The sequence below is a fragment of the Dunckerocampus dactyliophorus genome, chromosome 17 (assembly GCF_027744805.1).
Source record: "Dunckerocampus dactyliophorus isolate RoL2022-P2 chromosome 17, RoL_Ddac_1.1, whole genome shotgun sequence".
NCBI lineage: Eukaryota > Metazoa > Chordata > Actinopteri > Syngnathiformes > Syngnathidae > Dunckerocampus > Dunckerocampus dactyliophorus.
Window position 1 is genome coordinate 15,996,686 of NC_072835.1, and position 18,697 is coordinate 16,015,382.

General features: G+C 39.7%; 1 protein-coding gene across 1 annotated transcript in view; it reads left to right on the forward strand.

Annotated features, from left to right (window-relative positions):
* Nucleotides 1–18,697, forward strand: part of pappaa (pregnancy-associated plasma protein A, pappalysin 1a) — a 111,295-nt gene that overhangs the window by 55,588 nt on the left and 37,010 nt on the right. Inside the window, exons 11-13 of the mRNA XM_054756995.1 lie at nucleotides 12,187–12,297; nucleotides 12,755–12,890; nucleotides 14,622–14,835. Coding sequence (XP_054612970.1) covers nucleotides 12,187–12,297; nucleotides 12,755–12,890; nucleotides 14,622–14,835 — 461 coding nt within the window. The remainder of the gene's footprint in view (nucleotides 1–12,186; nucleotides 12,298–12,754; nucleotides 12,891–14,621; nucleotides 14,836–18,697) is intronic.

The window sequence follows — 18,697 nt, forward strand, 5'->3', positions numbered from 1 at the left end:
TTGTGACAGATACCCATTACGAACATGTACCTCAACATCTTAAGTGCTTCTTGGCATGGGTTCTATATGTCTTTTTTTCTGCAGGATGGATGAGCACCACTTGAAAAACTGGCTGTGCTAATGAACCTCTTTCTTCTTTTTACCTACACCACGTCACCTGTCCTGTTAATAGCTCGCTTCATCCCATGTGGATTCATTTCAAAGCTCTTTGATAAACGTCTGCAGAGAGATGTCCTGATATGGGACGGCACGTTTTCTTTTTTGTCTTTTTATATTCTGAATGAGCTTGTTGAGGATAGGACATCATTTCCCTCCCATCTAGTAAACAAGTTCTGTCGTGGGCTTTTGTGGATCAGTTGCGTTTGATGTCCCGTCAGGACAGTGTTGATGCCGTGTGTGTGTCTCGGCAAAAAAGTGAGCAGCAGAGGCGGGCAGCCGTGATAGGAATCTTTACGGATGCAAGAAAGGCAACAACAGCACAAGAAGGCACTTGAGGAGAAAAAAAAGATGGTGTCTCGGCACGAAATCTCCAGTGCAGTGTGTGTGTGTGTGTGTGTGTGTGTGTGTGTGTGTTGGAGTATGTTTGTTCAACATTTTTGACTTTAAAGCAACCGAATCGATAAGGGACCACATCCCTTTATCGTAATTATTGAAGTTTTGACATGATAACATGCGTCTTTATTTATTTGTTTTTGTGTAACTTGTAAAATCTCATGCAGCTGAGGATATCGCAGACGATCCAAGTACAGTAAATGCTGCATAGACAACATATCAAAGTCCTGTAAGACGTATTACACAATCTAATTCAGTTAAATCATCCCTTGCAGTGTCATGTGCGTTGTTGTTCAGCACTTATTTTTTATATTTACAGTATATGTCTTTATTATTATTCATTAATTTGTAAAAAACTAAACCGGGGTACAAAACTTTATTTCATTTTCAAAGGGAAGAAATAGACACTGAATTGATGCATACCGTATTTTCCGGACTATAAGTAGCTCTGGAGTGTAAGTCGCAGAACCAGCCAAACCATGAAAAAAAGTGGCACTTACAGTCCCGAAAATACGGTATACACTTATAATGCTAACTTGGATTTCTATGATGTATTGCTTTTATATAGGTATTTTACTGGTATATTTTGTGGGGTTATTTTTTCCATTTAAATAAATATATATATATTACTACTGCTATTAGTACTACAACTAATAAATAATATATAAATAATAATAATTAGATTTACCAGTCCAGGGTGCACCCTGCCTGTCGCCCGAAGCCAGCATGCCCCCGCGACCCTAATGAGGATGAAGCGGTATAGAAAATGGATGGATGGATGGATAATTAGATTTATATATGATATTTTATATTTATATACACTATGCAGTGCATTATTCTGTTATTATTGTTGTTATTACTAGTTGTAGAGTAGCAGTATTTATATTACATTACATGAAATTTTACTATTTTTTTGTTAGATCGATACTTTATTAATCTCCAAGAGAATTTTTAATTTAATTTATATTTTATTTTATCTGTTATTATAAGGACTAGAACCACTTTACTGCACATGTTGGGGGGGGGGTGGTATAGACTTTATGCAGTCCTAGCTGCAGTTTTATCAGAATTCACAGATTCAAACAATTGAAAAAACCCAACACTGAATTCTTTTAAGGGCTTTTTGTGATTGGAACGTCTAATTTTGTCCTCTCCCTGTTGATCTGACTGATCCTGTATGAAATGTAATGTGAAAGTAGTTCTGAAGTACCGGCCCTTTTCCAGCTAGACTCTACCCGCTCTTCCTTACATTTAAAGCTAACAGTACCTGCCGAAACTAAAACCAAAGACGTGATTAAAGGGCAACATGCAGGAAAGTTTCATATTTGTGAATGAAACACGTAATGATGCGTTTGAAGTGGCATCTAGAATAATGCAGGGAGTCAGACGTGCTGACAGATGGAGGCACAGATGGGGTTAGTGGTTGTAAGCGGAATTAGTTTGACTGACAGTCCTTGCTGTTTTTGGTGGAAACGAATAACGTCACTGAATAAAAGCTGCAGTGAAAATGGTTGTTCGTAAAATCCTCAAATGGACACTGGTGAACGTATGATGGTACATTAAGGATGTCAAATCCTGTATCTCGTGTGTCTACCTGTAAGGAAAGTGGTTTGTATTGTTGGCAAAGACACACTCAAACACACCCTTGACTCCATGCAAGGTTATAGAACAGCGCCACGGGGAATGAAATGTTATACCGTTGTCTTCAAAGAGCAGAACACAATGTCCTCCTACCACCATGCACTGGAATACAGCAACCCTGATGACTAAAGAGTGTTTTTTTTGGTGTGTATAGTTTGCATGTATAGCTCTGAGGCTCATGTGCATTCAAATTTAAGATGAAGCAGCAAGGCAGGTGATTTCTCCTGAGATGTTTGCTGCCCAGGCAATCTCTGACGCAACCCCTCGGGCGCCCCTTGAGAACGCGACCTTTAATTATACATAAGCGACAGAAGGGGATAACATTTGAGTTCTCTCACGCTGCCAGAAAGTGTTTCTATATGAAGTTCATCTGTCTTGAGGTGTATGTGGCTGGGATAAAATGCCATATTATCACGTGAAACAGGTGAAAAACAAGGATCAACAAAAACACGTAGGCAAATATGCATAACATGTTTTTTATGGCAGACATGTACATACGTTCTGTAGCAGTTTTTTTTTTTTTTTTTTACCTCAACGTATTCTGGTATGATTTCTAAACAAAAACTATCCAAGTCTAATAACAAGTCCAAGTCTTTGCGCTGGAAAAAAGTGTCTCAAAAGTTGGGAAATGGAAATTTTGTAGATAATGGTGACCGATGAAGCTGTCATTAGTCAATAGCTGTCAAGCAGCTAAGAAATAATAGCTGTAATAGCAAATACAGGTTCTTATTTGAATGACGTTGATTTAAAATAAAATAAATATTTTTCCAAAAACGGTGTCATCTTCTATTTGGATGAACATGGTAATACGTAGTCAAATCTGACCTTTTTGCCAAAACGCTTGAAGCAATTAAAATGGCATTTGAGCAGTCAAATTTTCTATTCTGTTCTATTGGAAGATTATTTCCTGTAATATAGCTGAGATTTTAGTACATATTATACGACATAAGATAAGGAACTTGGTCTAATATAGTAAGAAAAAATAAAATAATTTTTTTTTAATAGTATGAGTTCAGATATATCTTCAAAAATAAAGGTATAAATTAAAAACCTACTAGCTGGACATGAAAGATAAATTGAATTGAGTAAACCTTAAAAAAAAAAACAACAACAAATGGCGTAAAGTAGCATAGTTAGCCGAAGCTACTAAGGTAATTAACAAGCTAACTTGTCTATTTACGCAACGATTCTGTCAAAGAAGTAACGTTATCTAACAATTGTTATATTTATGTAAATGTTCTCAGGGCATTGAATCGATCGCAACTGGGCTGTTCAGGATGTCTTAGAAGACATTTCGCCTCGCATCGGAGCGGACTTCATCAGTTGTTGGTCAAAGACTAAAGAAGAACTGATGAAGCCTGCTCTGATGAGAGGCGAAACGTCTTCTAAGACAACCCGGATAGTCCATTTGCGACCAATTCAGTGGCCTGAGTGTGCAATGACCAGGATGAATATCAATTTCACAGGCATATTTACATGGGAATGGTTTCAAAACCGGTGACGTGACGGCATAAACTAAACTAAAAAAGCAACTTCACGTGCATCCAAGATCACTGCAGAGTATAGACCTTCACCAAACACAGCCTGGAAGCTTTGTGTGCAATCCAGACAAAATAGACAAGCAAACAAATGGCTATGAAAAGCAAGGGAAGAAAATAGGTGGCCCACTTTTGTCCTGCAGCACCCAAAAAAAGCAAGCGGAAGTCCTGTATAAAGGCTACTGCGGAGCACATACTCACATTTCCGACACACGCACACACAAAAAAAACCGACAGTAGCCAAGCTGCTTGCTTTCAGCGGGAGAGGAAAGCCAGCTCCTCTGGCACGGCCTCCCTTTGCCAACATTCCCTCAAACCGCACAGACCTCGTCAGGCAGCGTGCCAGTGACATAAGCGTGTGGTAACATTAAAAAGAAACCTCTGGGATGGCGTTCCTTTTTCCCCCTTTTGCTTTTCCCGTTTCAATTATTATTGTGGCTCTGCCATGCACAAACCTCAGTGCGGTCGCTGTGCTTTTTTTCGTGGCACTGTTGACCCCACATAACATTTTCAAGCTGTTAATATGCAAGGTTTTGGCCTTGTTCTGCTCAACACAGAGGAGGGGGGGGACCACTGACTGAGGGACATTTATCCTCTCAGCAGACCCATCTGTTTTCAACTTGCCGCCATCGCATGCTCACCCTATATGTTAGATTGCGGTCTACGCTCGCTACCACCCAGTCTCCCTCCTGATGAGACAGGCATAAGTAAACTGCATAATTGCCCTCTCGTTAGCGCTTTAACGGCCTCGCTCTCAGCAGGCCACCACCGACGTCACCGCCATTAGCCCCCCCTGCACCAATGAGATGGTAAGGCTCAGCAGCTAAGGGTGGGACAGGGTGACAGGACATTACCTCACAGGCCAGGCGCTCACCAGCAATCCGGTAAACCAGGGCATAGTGCATGGAAACTGGTGCTACTTTGTTGCTTGTTCTTTCTCTTTCCAAATGTTTTTCATGCTTCAAATTCGCATCTGTCACAAGGAATCTGAAGACTAGACCGCAAAAAAAATCTGTGGATGATGTACACGGTGCTGTGGCAAACGCTGTCCTTCTGCACTCGTAGAAAACCTTAAAACCTCCAGCCTCGAGAACTGGGGGCATTTGAATCGCAGTAGTATACTTGTCATATTTTGTAGCAGCAAGCCGCTAAAGTCCAGAGTCTTGCACTGGTCCCAATTAAAAAATCTAAAACAGCCCCACCTGTTGTAATCGAGGGGATGGACTACGTCAAAGTTGTGATGTTTCATCTAAAAGTGCAGGTCAGAGAGGTCATATTCCTTCTGGTTATATTCCTTGTTTACTTCGTTACAAAGTAAACACATCGGCTATTTTATTTCTAAACTTAAGCGTATTTTGTAGTCCAGTTGTTGTTAAAAGTTACGATTTTCAGGGTCTACTCTTTTTTTCGTTTTTTTTTTTTTTTAGAGTCAATAGAGCCAGATTTGTTGAAATGTGAGTAGTCTTCTTCTAATGCTGCTTCATTGTGATTTGTACACCTTGCTGTTGGTCTCTGCATGAATGAGCACTTCTCTTGTTAGACTGAATGGTTTCCAGTCCAGGGTGTACCCCGCCTCTCACCCTAAGTCAGCTGGGATAGGCTCCAGCATACCCCCACGACCCTGGTGAGGATAAGCGGCATAGAAAACAGATGGATGGATAAGCCAAAATGTAAAAAAAGTTTTATGCAAAGAAAGTATCCTAACCCTCCTTTTGTCTGGGTACTACAAAATACTGCCTCCCACCGCTAGCAGACCTTTCAATTGATTGCTTGATTAAAACAGTCGTAATATCACAGCAGGGGCAGTCAGTTTGCAGAATATTTATAGTTGCAATGCTGCTGCTGAGAGACAAGGGGAAGAGTCAGCAGATATGCATGATTATAACTGGTATGCCCGTGATGATGTATCATCAAGGGAGCACACTTGGGACAGTTGGGGCCAGGATGCAATACAAGGGAGTTGGAAGAACATTGATGAAGAACTACATTAAGCAGCTTGTAGAGATGCTCATCCGGTGTCATCCTGGAACCCACGTTTTCCGATGGTCATTGAGTAACAACCTACTTTTGCTGAAGTTAAACCATGCTCATTTATATTTAAAAGCAAGCCATGTTGTTACAGTTTTGTTGGGATTTTCTGAGCAAAAAGACAAATTTTTTGTCATCCCATATTTCACGTCAGGAAGAAAAGTCAATCAAGACTGTTAAATTGTTGAGGGCAGGCAATACTGATATTGCTCCAGTACGATATTAGCATGAATCATAAGTACTTTTATTATTATTTTGTTGTGTGGAATGTTAGAAAAGGTTTGATCAAGTGATGTTACTCAAACAGAGAACAGTAGTTCTCAACATTATTAACCAACAACAAGGGCTGATCAATGAGCAAAATAAATTGGCCTATCATTTCTTCTGTAGCTAATGACGATTTGCTGTCTCCTGGGAGTTTTTCATCTATGCATCCATCATCTATGCCACTTATCCTCATTAGGGTTGCGGGAGTATGCTGGAACCAGTCCCAGCTGACTTCGGGGCGAGAGGCGGGGTACACCCTGGACTGGTCGCCAGCCAATCGCAGGGCACATATAGACAAGCAATCATTCACACTCACATTCATACCTATGGACAATTTAGAGTCGCCAATTAACCTAACATGCATTTTGGAATGTGGGCGGAAATTGGCGTACCCGGAGAAAACCCACGCACGCACGGGGAGAACATGTAAACTCCACACAGAGATTCCGAAGTGGAGATTCGAACCCGGGTCGTCCCAGGTCCCAGGTCCCAGAAACCCAGGTCTTGGTTAGCATGTAGCCAACATGCTAACCACTAACCATTTTTTTTTTCATACTTTGCAAATTTTTCGGGCTGCGTTGGTTGTTTGAGGGAGCCAGACGATTGTTTCTTTGTCTCCATGGTCTTTCGAAAATCCTTATGCTGTTTTTTTGTGATGCTACTTCAAATGTGCAGTGAGCTTGGTCGTACTAAACTTCCCCGGTTCTGTGCCACCACAGGAAACGTGCAAGTTTTTTTCCGGACTTTAACAAAAAAATACTGCCGACATCACTCCTACACCTTGCTACTTTGTTAGCACGTTAGCACATGCTGTTGCTGTGATCACTTGGGCTCTGCATGCTGCTTGATAGAAGTGTTGGAATGAAGTCTGTAATGGACTGCTTGAATCGGAGTGCCTATGTCTGAGATTTTAGATGCAGGCCGATATAATCCAGTACTCGTTTATTTTGCTGATGTTGGACCGATATCAATATTCAATTGGGACACCCCTAATGTTAAAGTGCGTCATATAATTCCCATTTTTGGGAGTTTTCTTCCGTCAAGGGGAAATTTACTTTCCTGATTTCTTAATGACACGCATACAACCTTTGAATTAATTTCACACACATGCAGTTAGAGAGTGAAATGTTTTTTTAAGGTATTGAAACACAGTACTGCACCGGTGGCCAGGCAATGACAGGACAACTGTGAATGTGGCATTGGCCTTTGTGAACCACTACACTATCAAGCCACATTTAAGCCACATTTTATCACCCATTTTAGAGCTTTACTCTTCTTTTCTGTCTTAATTGTTTCACCAGCATCTAAATAAACTGTTGACGTGACTAACTGCGGATGTGGAAGTTGTTTTTCCTCTTCTACTGGCCGCATGTTTCGAAATCAGCAACTATAAATCTTTACTTTTGTCTGTATGCATGAACAACTGCACACATCTCTGCAATTACGCCCCTGCAACACATTCTCGGCTATCATAAAGTTCCAATATCAAACATGCAACTTTATGTGTCCACTTGCTGTGAAAAAAAAACAACCGTCACATGTGGTCTTAATTTTTAGCAGCTGGCTGGTCTGACAAGATATACCTACTAAGTCTGTAGGCACCCACCAGTGTTTGTTAAACACCGCTTTGGCTAACAGCAGCGTTAATGTGGAGCCAAACGGGGGAATCGAAAGGAGAGGAAGTTGAGCAGAAAAACTGTGCGTAGATAAGTGTATAATTAGAGCAAAGGAGTGCAGATGAAAGGGAGGACCACGGTTACTAAAGACAGTAACATCGGATCATGCTGTGTGATATACTGCATGCAGCTAGAAAATTAACCATTCATGGCTTTTACTCTCATTGTGAAGCCTTGGGTTGAAGGAATATCATATTTATGTGTTTTCTGTCTCCACTTAGATCGTCTCTTCTTTACTCTGCTTTATATACTGTAAGCAACACACAGTTCTGCATGAAAGGGATTGTTTTTATGTTGGCAAGCCCTCTCCATAGAATGCTACGCCACTCCTAAGAAAGTCAATAATTAGGGTATTTGCCATGATATATTAACTAGACTGTTTCTATTTGAGCCAACGTCTTCACAAATCACTTGTACAGTCAACATGAACTGTTTCTTAGCTATGTATTATGGATGTACAATGTGTTTGCCAATATCCATTAGTATGACGAACAAGGTAAACTGTTATGATGGGTTGCGGGTACCTGCTGAGCATTGCTCTCACGGACGTCCACACGGATGATCTTGGCATCAAAGTATCAGGAAGATTTTGGTTGATACTGTTTTGAATCCATGCTACTGGGTATGCACAAACCAGGTTGATCTTTTAGTGAGTTTTAGCAGAAGAGGAACGATACCTGGACAAGTGTTAGCTTTCAAATGGTGCCAAGTTTGTTGCATTTGTTTTGTGAAATTATTCATGACATACAGTATGCTGGTCTCTGCTTGTTGTCGACGTTTGCTCATTTAAGTGTGGTTTGACTTGTCTTTTGTTTTCCTAAAATTGGTTTTGTTGAGCTTTCTGCAGACCATATTCTGGTTTCGCGTTTGTGTAACATGAGTACCGCAAATGCTCCAATTAACTCTGGTGAGTGGTCTGCAAGCGCAAATAACCGCGGTTAGATGCTGATTAGACAGCATGATTTTTGCACAGGTGTGCCTTAGGCACTCCAAAATGCAGTTTTACGGTATTGGGTTGGGGTCAGAATACCAGTCAGTATCTGGTGTGACCACCATTCACAATTCATCTCCTTCCCACAGAGTCGGATGACTAACCGAGGTCCCACAGTGTGTTTCTGTGTGTGTCTATCACATACACTCACAAACAGATATCCATCCATTGATTTTCGATGCCGCTTATCCACATTAGGGTCGCGGGGGTATGCTGGATACCATCCTAACTGACAGGTGGGGTACACCCTGGACTGGTCGCCAGCCAATCGCAGGGCACATCTAGACAAACCACCATTCACTCACATACAGATACAGATCATATTATTCTGAAACAAAGCTAAAACCGACAGATCTTTTTCTCCATTTTATATCAACAAAGCACATTGCCGCAGTCCAGACCAGACAGACATATGGAATGCCACGTCGGCATCAATACACAGGTTCAATGAGAAACAGTCCTCACTATCAAACGAAACACAGCTTATAAAACACCTACAACCAGTAAAAAATCAAATTCCACAGCAGTAAGTGCAACATTTGTCTTAGCAAGACTGACTCACTGGCTTTGCAATCAGTTAAATGGGCCATCAATGGACCAAAACTCAGATTTTACAACCGCGGCACTGACATTTACACAACTATTTATCTGAAATTACGGGCTAAACCAAAATGTGGAATACATTCACAGCTTCCTTTGATGCATTTGTGTCTTAAGTAGCTATGACTGTGGAGAAACATTCCTTGTTTATTCTTTTTATTATTTAATTAAAGTGTTTATCTTATGGTCTGTACTGGTGGACACATTCCCAAAAATGTTTCCCCAGGGATGTTAAAATGCACGTTTGTTGGTGAATGCATCGAGGGGAGGACATGACTGTAGACATTTTCACAGCAGTCATTTTATAAGGAGTTGAGTAATAAACCACATGGAAACAATTATTAATAATATTCCACGGCAACCAATTTGGAAGTCTGCAACACTGGACAAACATCTGCTTAGTTAATGCTATTATTGACAAATTTGAGGCAGGTTCTCTCTTGCCATGAGTCTTTCACTCCACTGAATAAAAATGAGAAAATGGAGGAAAACTACACAGGGTTGAATGAAAACCAGATGCTTTGTGATCTATCACAGTCAAACTGTATCAATACTGACCAGTCGGCCCACCCCTGGAGGCAAAGTAACTGTCAGAGGCATTAGTAGACCTTAGCTTTGTAGGATGTGGTACTCAGGGCCAGCCTGGCTGTTCACACACAAAGTGGCTGGAAGGAAAGTCTACACCAGGGGTCTTCAATTACATTTGTCCAAGGACCGGAATTTTTCTCTGCAGACACTGTGAGGGCTAGATGGTATTTAAAAAAAAAAAAATTCTATGGGGATGCAGTTGTCCCTCGCTACATCACTCTTTTAACATCACCCCCTCGCTCTGCCAAAGTTTTTTTTAAATTAATAATAAATAATCTCTGTTTTGTGGTTGACTCCGGCCTATTATTTGTCAAAAATATTGAAAGACAACTCATATGTAGGATTCTGGTCACTAGGTGTCAGTATTGTTACATTAAACCATTCAACCAAGACGTGTCCGACATGAGAGAGTGAAACAAAGTTATCGTCCCATTGTGTGTGGAAGTGGTACATTTTTGGTTTCCTACTTTGTCCTTCTTTACCACTCCAAATACATTGGCTAACTTGTTTGGTTGGTAGCTTGCCATGAGTGGCAACCATCTCGTGTCTCTGCAGTAATCCAGTAGCATGCGCATTAGTGTTGCGCAAAGAATAATAGGAGTGTAAAGGTGATTATAGGGGTGTTACATCATGTCTACAGGGCTCTAATAATGTTAAAAAACATATTTATTGTAGAAAGTCATAAATAGGCTTTCTATGCAGTAAATACAAAAATACTTTGTTCTAAACAAGGGATGACTATACATATAAACGCAACATTTTTGTTTTTGCACCCGTATTCGGTGTGTACCTCGGTTCTAAGGTCATGGTTTGGTTAATTTTTGGTGCAGTATGGAACCAAATTGCTTGCAATGTGTATCGTGTGGGAAATCGGTACGCAGCTGCACCGAACCGAACGTTCCGCACCCCGCTAATACATAAATTGAACTTGAAAGCATCCTAAAATGAGCTGAGCAAACAGAGACAGGACTAACGAAATGCAAACAGGAGTGACTGACATGGATGGACACATAGACGGATGGCTGTTTTTTTTTTCTCCTATTTTTCAACAATTTTAGTCTTGGAGGTCCCACGATAGTGTCTTGGAAGTGTGTTGTCCAAAATCTTCCAAAAAAAAGTGCTTTTAGTAAAGTCATTTTTTTTGTAGCTTTCATGCTAATGAGCTGTGTTTGTCCACGCCTGTCCCTGACGGAGTGTGTGTCTCCAAGAAGTGCTATTGTGCAATTTTTCTACTTTTATAGATGTCATATATTACATACAAGAATTTAACATTAAGGAGTGGGGCAGGACAACACAAACATTAGCATACACTAGCATAGCTATGTGCGCTACAGTGCTAACAATACAGTCACGTTTTAACAGCAACATGATGCTAAGTTAGTCTGTTGAAAAATGATCAAACTTACAGATCCCATGTTTGTAGTTGACTGACGGATTCTTTGGAGTTTTTTTCCTTTGTGACGTCATGAAAAGCCGGAACTTGAAAAGCGACCGTTTGAGCGCATCTTCTTTCAAAAGTGGAGCAACCAAGAGTGAGAGAGCGATAGATTGTTCACACGCTTTGTGCTCATAAACAGGCTCTAGCAACATTTGGAACATCATTGAAAAGTCACTTCTGCATCATGTGACCTTTAAGGCTACGTAAACACGCACAACCTTGGAAAAATATATCGACCAGGTTGAGGAACAATTATGCAACAACCAACAAACTGTCGTATTGCATCACACCGTCATGGGACTCTTCCAGCAAAAATTCTCACAGGAATTCTCATTTCTGCTGCGTCAGCTGTGAGCAGAGAGGCTATGTCAACAGATTCAGGGGACAGATATACGGGCAGATAGGTGGTCGGGACAGTTTTTCCACGGTGGCAGAATCTTACAGTAGCAAAAATCTCCGGTTACCAGTGTCACATTTCACCAGCTCAGGACAGCGGGCGAAACCGGCCGTCCTTGGCAAATGTGCCTTCCGTCAGCTTTGTATCTGCTCCATTTGTCGCCTTTTGTATGTTGACGACGTATCTAGTAGCAAATGTGCGTCAACCTCCTATAGAAGCAAATATTGACATGTGAAACAAGGCGGACCCTTTGACCTGCTTCGTCACGAAACAAGCGTCAGCAAATTTCTTGTCACCGGAAAGGTAGAAACCCTCTGAGACCTCCTAGTGGGCAGGTGTGGTATGACGTTTTAAAAACGATACTGCCCATAGGAAGCATAGACAAGGACCTATTATTTGTGTTTATTATTTATTTTTGTCCATTTGAAGGAGTACTACAAGTTGTATGTTGTGCTTCTCTTTCTCTTTAGACATGTCAGTCCAAGGTATTTGACCTTTCAGACGGGGTGTCCCAATACGCATGGTTCCCTTGTCGTGAGGCCCACAAGACTTCATGGGGATACCCAAACTACTGGCTCAAGGTAATACCACATAGATTTAATGTATATATTGAGTGCTAACTATGAAAATATAGTATACAGATCTCTGTTTTGCTCATATATACTTGCATAGATGTATGCTTTTATACCTATATGTAGAGTAATAACATTTGTGGCGCCCTCTCTGGGTTGTGCTCAAAATGGTTTGGAAGACATGCTAGCATAAATACATCTACTACAGAATTCCTCAAAGTTTTATAATCAATAAATTCTCAATGACTTATGACCAATCAGTTGCTAAGTCCTGCCTGTATGTCGATGGATGGATGGATTCCTTCATGAAACATTAAGTTTTAGGTTTTCATTTATGGGAGAAATAAAAGAGAACCACATAACATAGCCACATAGCATTTGTGATGTAGTTTACCATCAGAGTTGACTTCGAAGCACAGTCTCAGTTTGAGTTATTGGAATTGTTTCCTTGTTTATATTCATCCAGGCCCACTTTTCTCATCCGATGGTTGCGGCAGCGGTGATCATACACCTGGCGGCCGACGGCACGGGTTACATCGACCAGACTCAGTGTAACATCACCGTTCAGCTGGTGGATACCAAAGAGGGGATCCATAGCCTGGGTAAGACCTGCTTTACGTACACATTAGGGGTGTAACGGCACAGCATAATTATGGTTCGGTGCGTACATCGGTTTTAAGGTCATGGGTCAGCACATTTTTGGTACAGTAAGGGAAGAAAATGCAAAACATAAAACTGCTTAGCTTTTGTGTAAATAGCTTTAATGAATAAAAAAAAAATGTTACATAAAAAAACTGCAAACTGCTAGATGGTATTTCTCCAATAAATACGATTCTCAAAAAAACCTAAAAATAACTAAGAATACTGTGAATACTGTATGAATACTGTGCCGCTCACGAGTCAGTGAGGAAACAGTACCTCTTTCTTTAGCAGGAGCCAATCACAAGCTATCAGTGCACTCATAACAAGCTTGTCATTATATATAACAGTATAACAATATAACAGTCTGACTCACTAAAAAGACTAAAGTCATCACACAGCAACTTAACACTCAAAAGGTATACCTGAAGAATATACATCATGTACCAATACGAGTTTGAAATGGAAAAAAGCAACTCTTTTAAAGTTTTCCCACAATGCATTGCATCTGAGCAACACATTCATTTGGGCGCTGCAATGACATCAGCCTCCCTCTGGGCTCTGAGCTCCGGCTCCTCTGGCTATCTGTGGTGGAGAAAAGCAGCATTGCTGCACCATCCATCCATTTGGTATGCTGCTTGTCCTCCAATTAAATGCTTTACTCAAACAAATACATTATGGAAAAACTTTAAAATGTTGTTTTTTTTTTTCATTTTAAACTTGTATTGGTACATCTTTATATATTTCTGGGGTATAACTTTTGAGTGTTAAGTTGCTATGTGATGAGATTAGTGTTGTTTGTAAGATGACACTGTGAGTCAGTCTACTATATTAAGTAATGACCTGCAATTTCCAAGTTGTAAAGATCGTTAGTTGTCAAGAAGTTGACAAGATCGTCGTGAGTTTTTTCATAGCTCATGATTGGCTCTGGTCAAATAAAGACAGACTTGTGCACGTGTCACAATATGCCAGATGTGGACGCTGCTTACAGTATACACCGGTGTGGCTTATATATGTACAAAAATGAAGTGGGTGTGGCTTAAACACCAGTGCGGCTTATACACCCGAATTTACAGTATGTTTTTTTTGTTTAGGAAAGTGCAGTGGTGCAGACAAGTGTGACAGCAATAGTTTGAAAAATGTGAATTACGTTGGAACCTCGGTTACCGTCTGCCCCGGTTAGCTTGTTTTTGTTTTTTGACATTAAAATTTTATGCCAAAATGTGAGATTTCAGAGTCAGACCTTCCAGGACAAATTAATGACGCTAACCAAGGTTCCACTGTATTTATTTTTAGTAAATGAAAGTCTCTACTGAACACTGCCAGCTCACTGCGTAAATCTTATCCACTTGTCTTTGTCCGTTTACGTATTTCCAAGGCCAAGTGTTTGTTCGCAAACGGGGATTTTCAATGACAGACGAGGCTTTTCAACCTCTGGCTTCTCCTCGGTGCTATCGCTAGACATGGGCCGTGCAAGCCAAAGGCTGTGCTGCACTGTATTTACAGATTATATATCACTAACTGGCTGACAGATCTAGCTGAGAAGTACTTTGGTTTCCTTGCAGATTCCGCGTGTAACAAATGTTTAGGCCTTGGAACCTCTTGCGTGGATCTGGTATCCTGGATAAATCTGCGATTGATTATCTCAGCTTTGGTAAACATATTTGAAATGTTTCTGTGTGTTTTCTTCACAGGTGAGTGGCGACTGAGCTGCCGTACCAACCCATTGGTGATCCCAGTTAGCCATGACCTGTCGGTGGCCTTCTATCACACCAAGGCCATCCTGGTCATGTTCGCCTCTCGCCTGGTGGCCATCTCCGGGGTTGGCCTGCGTTCCTTCCAGTCCTTCGACCCCATCACCATCAGCGGTTGCCAGAGCAATGAAATTTACAATCCCACGGGCCAGAGGTGAGGACACAAAATATGCTGCGAGTTTTACACATACAGTGCTAGTGAAAACATCAAAATTCAGACATATTGTTAGACTAAGCTATTATTACCACCATCATTTACTGCGATAAATTACCACAATTTCTAAAAATTAATAGCGTGCCATACCACAGGAATCAGATATGCTTCATTTAATCCCAAATCAATTTGCGAATGTGCTAAACAATGTCTGTGTTCACTGGGAAGTTTATTTATACATTCCCAATTGACAAATTCCCTCTGACCAGAAAGGATTAGTCCAACAGAGCAGATGTCTTTCTTCTAGCCTGCGAAAATTCACAATTCTACTGAAATGACTGGAATTGCGTTTAAATAAAATAATTAAATAATAATAAAAAAAAAATAATAATAACACATATTGCATAATAAAAAGAAAATATTTTACATAATGGTTTATATCCACAGGATATTTGATGAAAATTTCTTTAAAAAAAACAAACAACAAAAACAGCAGCAGTATACACGGAAATGACTGGAATTGCTGTTAAAGAAACTATAATAAAATAATTAATAATACATTTTTTAATAAAAAACACACAGATAATAAATATAATATTTATTATCAGCATATTTGATTAATATTGCTGCAAGAAATACACAACCTATTGGAGTTGCTGTTAAATACAATATTATTAAATAGCTAGAAATAATATATAATAAATCTAAAAATATTCAAATTATAATAATATGTATATTATTATATATGTACAGCATAATTGATTAAATCTATGGTTATAACACTGATTGAAAAATCGTCAGGGTTTTTTTTTGTATTTTTCAACGCCTTACGTGTCAGCCGTTGTTTTTTTCGATCAAATTTAAAATAAGCCACATTTATTTTCACACTTTTCTTTGTGAGTAGCCAACAGGCGATGCAGCCAACACAGCATTTAAATCAAAGTAAAACACCAGCGACTCAATTACTGATGTCACTTCTTTTTTAAACTTGTTTATTGGACCACCAAATGAGATTTTGCAATAAAATGTGTGCATTCTGAGTTTTGGTACCTTATGAATCCAAAACAAGTCACTTCCCCACAAATAACACGACATCCGACCGCATGGACACTAAAAAAGAAGTCACAGTTTTACCCGATTGCCACACGGCTGCCATGCATGCAAGGGTTTTGCCACGGCAAAATGTTGCGAGTAAATGTCGCAATCGACAAAGGACGCTTGTTTGCGGGGGTCTCCAGCTGGCGATAGAGCTGTTTGTGGCTTTTGTCATGTGCTAGGGACACGTCCAAGAACACCGAAATTGATTTAAGGCGGCTATTTATCTGCATCGAATGCACACAAACATATGCGCACGCTCTTACTCAGAACTCATCATGAAACCTTTAATAACTGTTTTAAGTAGGATTTTAACATTATTAACTCATTCAATCCCAGTCATTTTTCACAAGACAAACCCTCCATACCAGCCATTTTAGGCCATATTGACTGATCTTTCAAGGCACACAGAATATTGTGTTCTATGGCTATATACCAAAAGAAAGATTAGATTCCCATCTTTGATCAGAAAAAAAGTTTGTTTTTACCTTTTTCTGTTCTTTAGTAATCAGCAGTAGAACATAGGTAAGTTTCAGGAAAATATCAACTACGAGTAGAAAAGGGAGAAAAACGGCTCTTTGTGAAAGGATACATTTCAAGCATAACTTTTACTTTGACGCAAATATTTTTTGCTTTTGTGACAACCCAAGTATCTACACAATAAACAACACAAAAAGGCGGTTGTTTTGCATCCAAGTAACAATTTATTTACAAATATAACACCCTGAATTATTTACAATTGTCACATTTGAAACTGAAGTATGTTTGTGCACGCGTGTGCGCGCATGTGTATGCGTGTGCATGCGTGTGCATGCGTAAAAAATTCCCTACAATGTGTAACCTTCTGCACGCTACACTCCTCCACACTCTCTCACTTCCTCCTTCCTGTCATGTGTGTTTTTACTGTTCACATACACAATGCACGTCTGCCACCTTGTGGCCGTTTTTACGGCTTAAAATTGCTCTGAAATGATATCCATTAGTGGAGAGTTGCGTCATCACCTCTTTTTGCCTCTCGCGCAAAAAAACGTAAAAGACGTATAAATACGTTGTTGGGATCGGTTTATAAAAACGTATAACTACGGCTTTGGTATCGAATGAGTTGTCATACAGGTGTAAAAATAAGTCAACCACTCTACATAAAAAACATGTAAAACCAAAATAAGATAAAAACTATTTAACCTTTATTGACACGTGTGGAGGAACTTCATGACTTCATGCAGTGCACTTTTCAACTGTTATACATAATTGTAAGTGTAATAATAAGTTAACAAACATAGTATACCTTAAAAAAAGAAATAGTGTACTTGACGGTAACTCTGATGATGCATGAAAAAACATGTGTACATGGGAGTTAAAAATACGAAATGATTGAGTTTGGTTTGGCCATATTGTACTGAGCAACCAGGACGGAGATGGATGTAATACTTTCATGCCACCGCTGCTACCCTTCTGTTTTACTACCACGAACAAAAACCAAAAAAAAGGCCAAAAAAAAGCACTTGTGGAATTCATCACACCCAGCTGCTGTACGTAATTGTAAGTGTAAAAATAAGTTGTAGACTAAACCTTAAAAAATAATAAATTGTCTACTAGCCATTAAGTCTAAAAATGCGTAATAATGTGTAAATAATGGGTGTGTGTTATTGTAACAAATCTAAGAATGTAGGATTACCGTGTGTGCCTGGGAGGAGAGTCTCCTCACATAAAGATTAAATATAGCAGAAATATCTTTCATTATTGTCAAGACATATTATATTGTTCTCTGCAGCCAGGACAGACATGCATGTAACAATTTTTTACCATCACCGATACACGTTTGTCGTAGTACCCCACACAAAAAAGCCAAAGAAAAAGCACTTGTAGCTCGCCAGTGTTGGTCCCAAGCCGGGATAAATGCGAGGGTTTTGTCAGAAAGGGCATTTGGCATAGAATAATGATCAAACAAATCATGCAAGCGACACTCAATTGGCGATAGTTTTAAATGTTTGCTTTGCTGAAAGCTTGCAAGATTTATTGACGTCTCATTATGTCAGTTTTGAGGCATATTTTACCCCAAATTTTTGGTTGCTTTCCAAATTCTGACATTCACGTCATGTCTATGTCTGTCTTTTGCTTCTCCAAATTTGCCATGCCCATTCCAAATTCTCCCCTTTAGGTGCCTCCAACTCCACTGCTACCTCCCTCACGCACACATTTCCTGTAACACTCTAAACCCCCCCCCACTCCCCAAGTTGTTAACAACATCAAGGGCTATTAAACGTCACACTGCTCTCCTGTTTGCTGCTTTTGCACCGCTCTATCCTTCATATATGTATTGTCTTATAGGATGCACGTTTCATTTGCAAAGGGGAGGCTTCTTCTTGGGTACTTAAATTTGAATTCACAATTCCACATTGACAAGCAAAGACGTTTCAGTTCAAAAGCAGCACATTTTTCAAAAGCCCTAAATATAAGGAACACAGCTCTCTTGCTTTTTACTGCACAGTCCTCTCCTTCTATTTAAGGCATTTACGTGAATTTAAATCAATTGTTTTGTTTAATATAATAAAGGCTTTTTTTCCCCACATACAATTTTATTTAATTCATGTTTTTACATCTCTGGCCAAGAACAAGTACATTTTCTGCAACTGAATATTCAGGATACTTTAAAAAAGTTTTTGTATATGTTTTTTAAATTTCATATTGATTATAACTGTTATTATTACAGTATATAGTTTTTAATGTGTGGACTGTTGTATTTCTTGGTTTTTTTTGCTTATTTGTT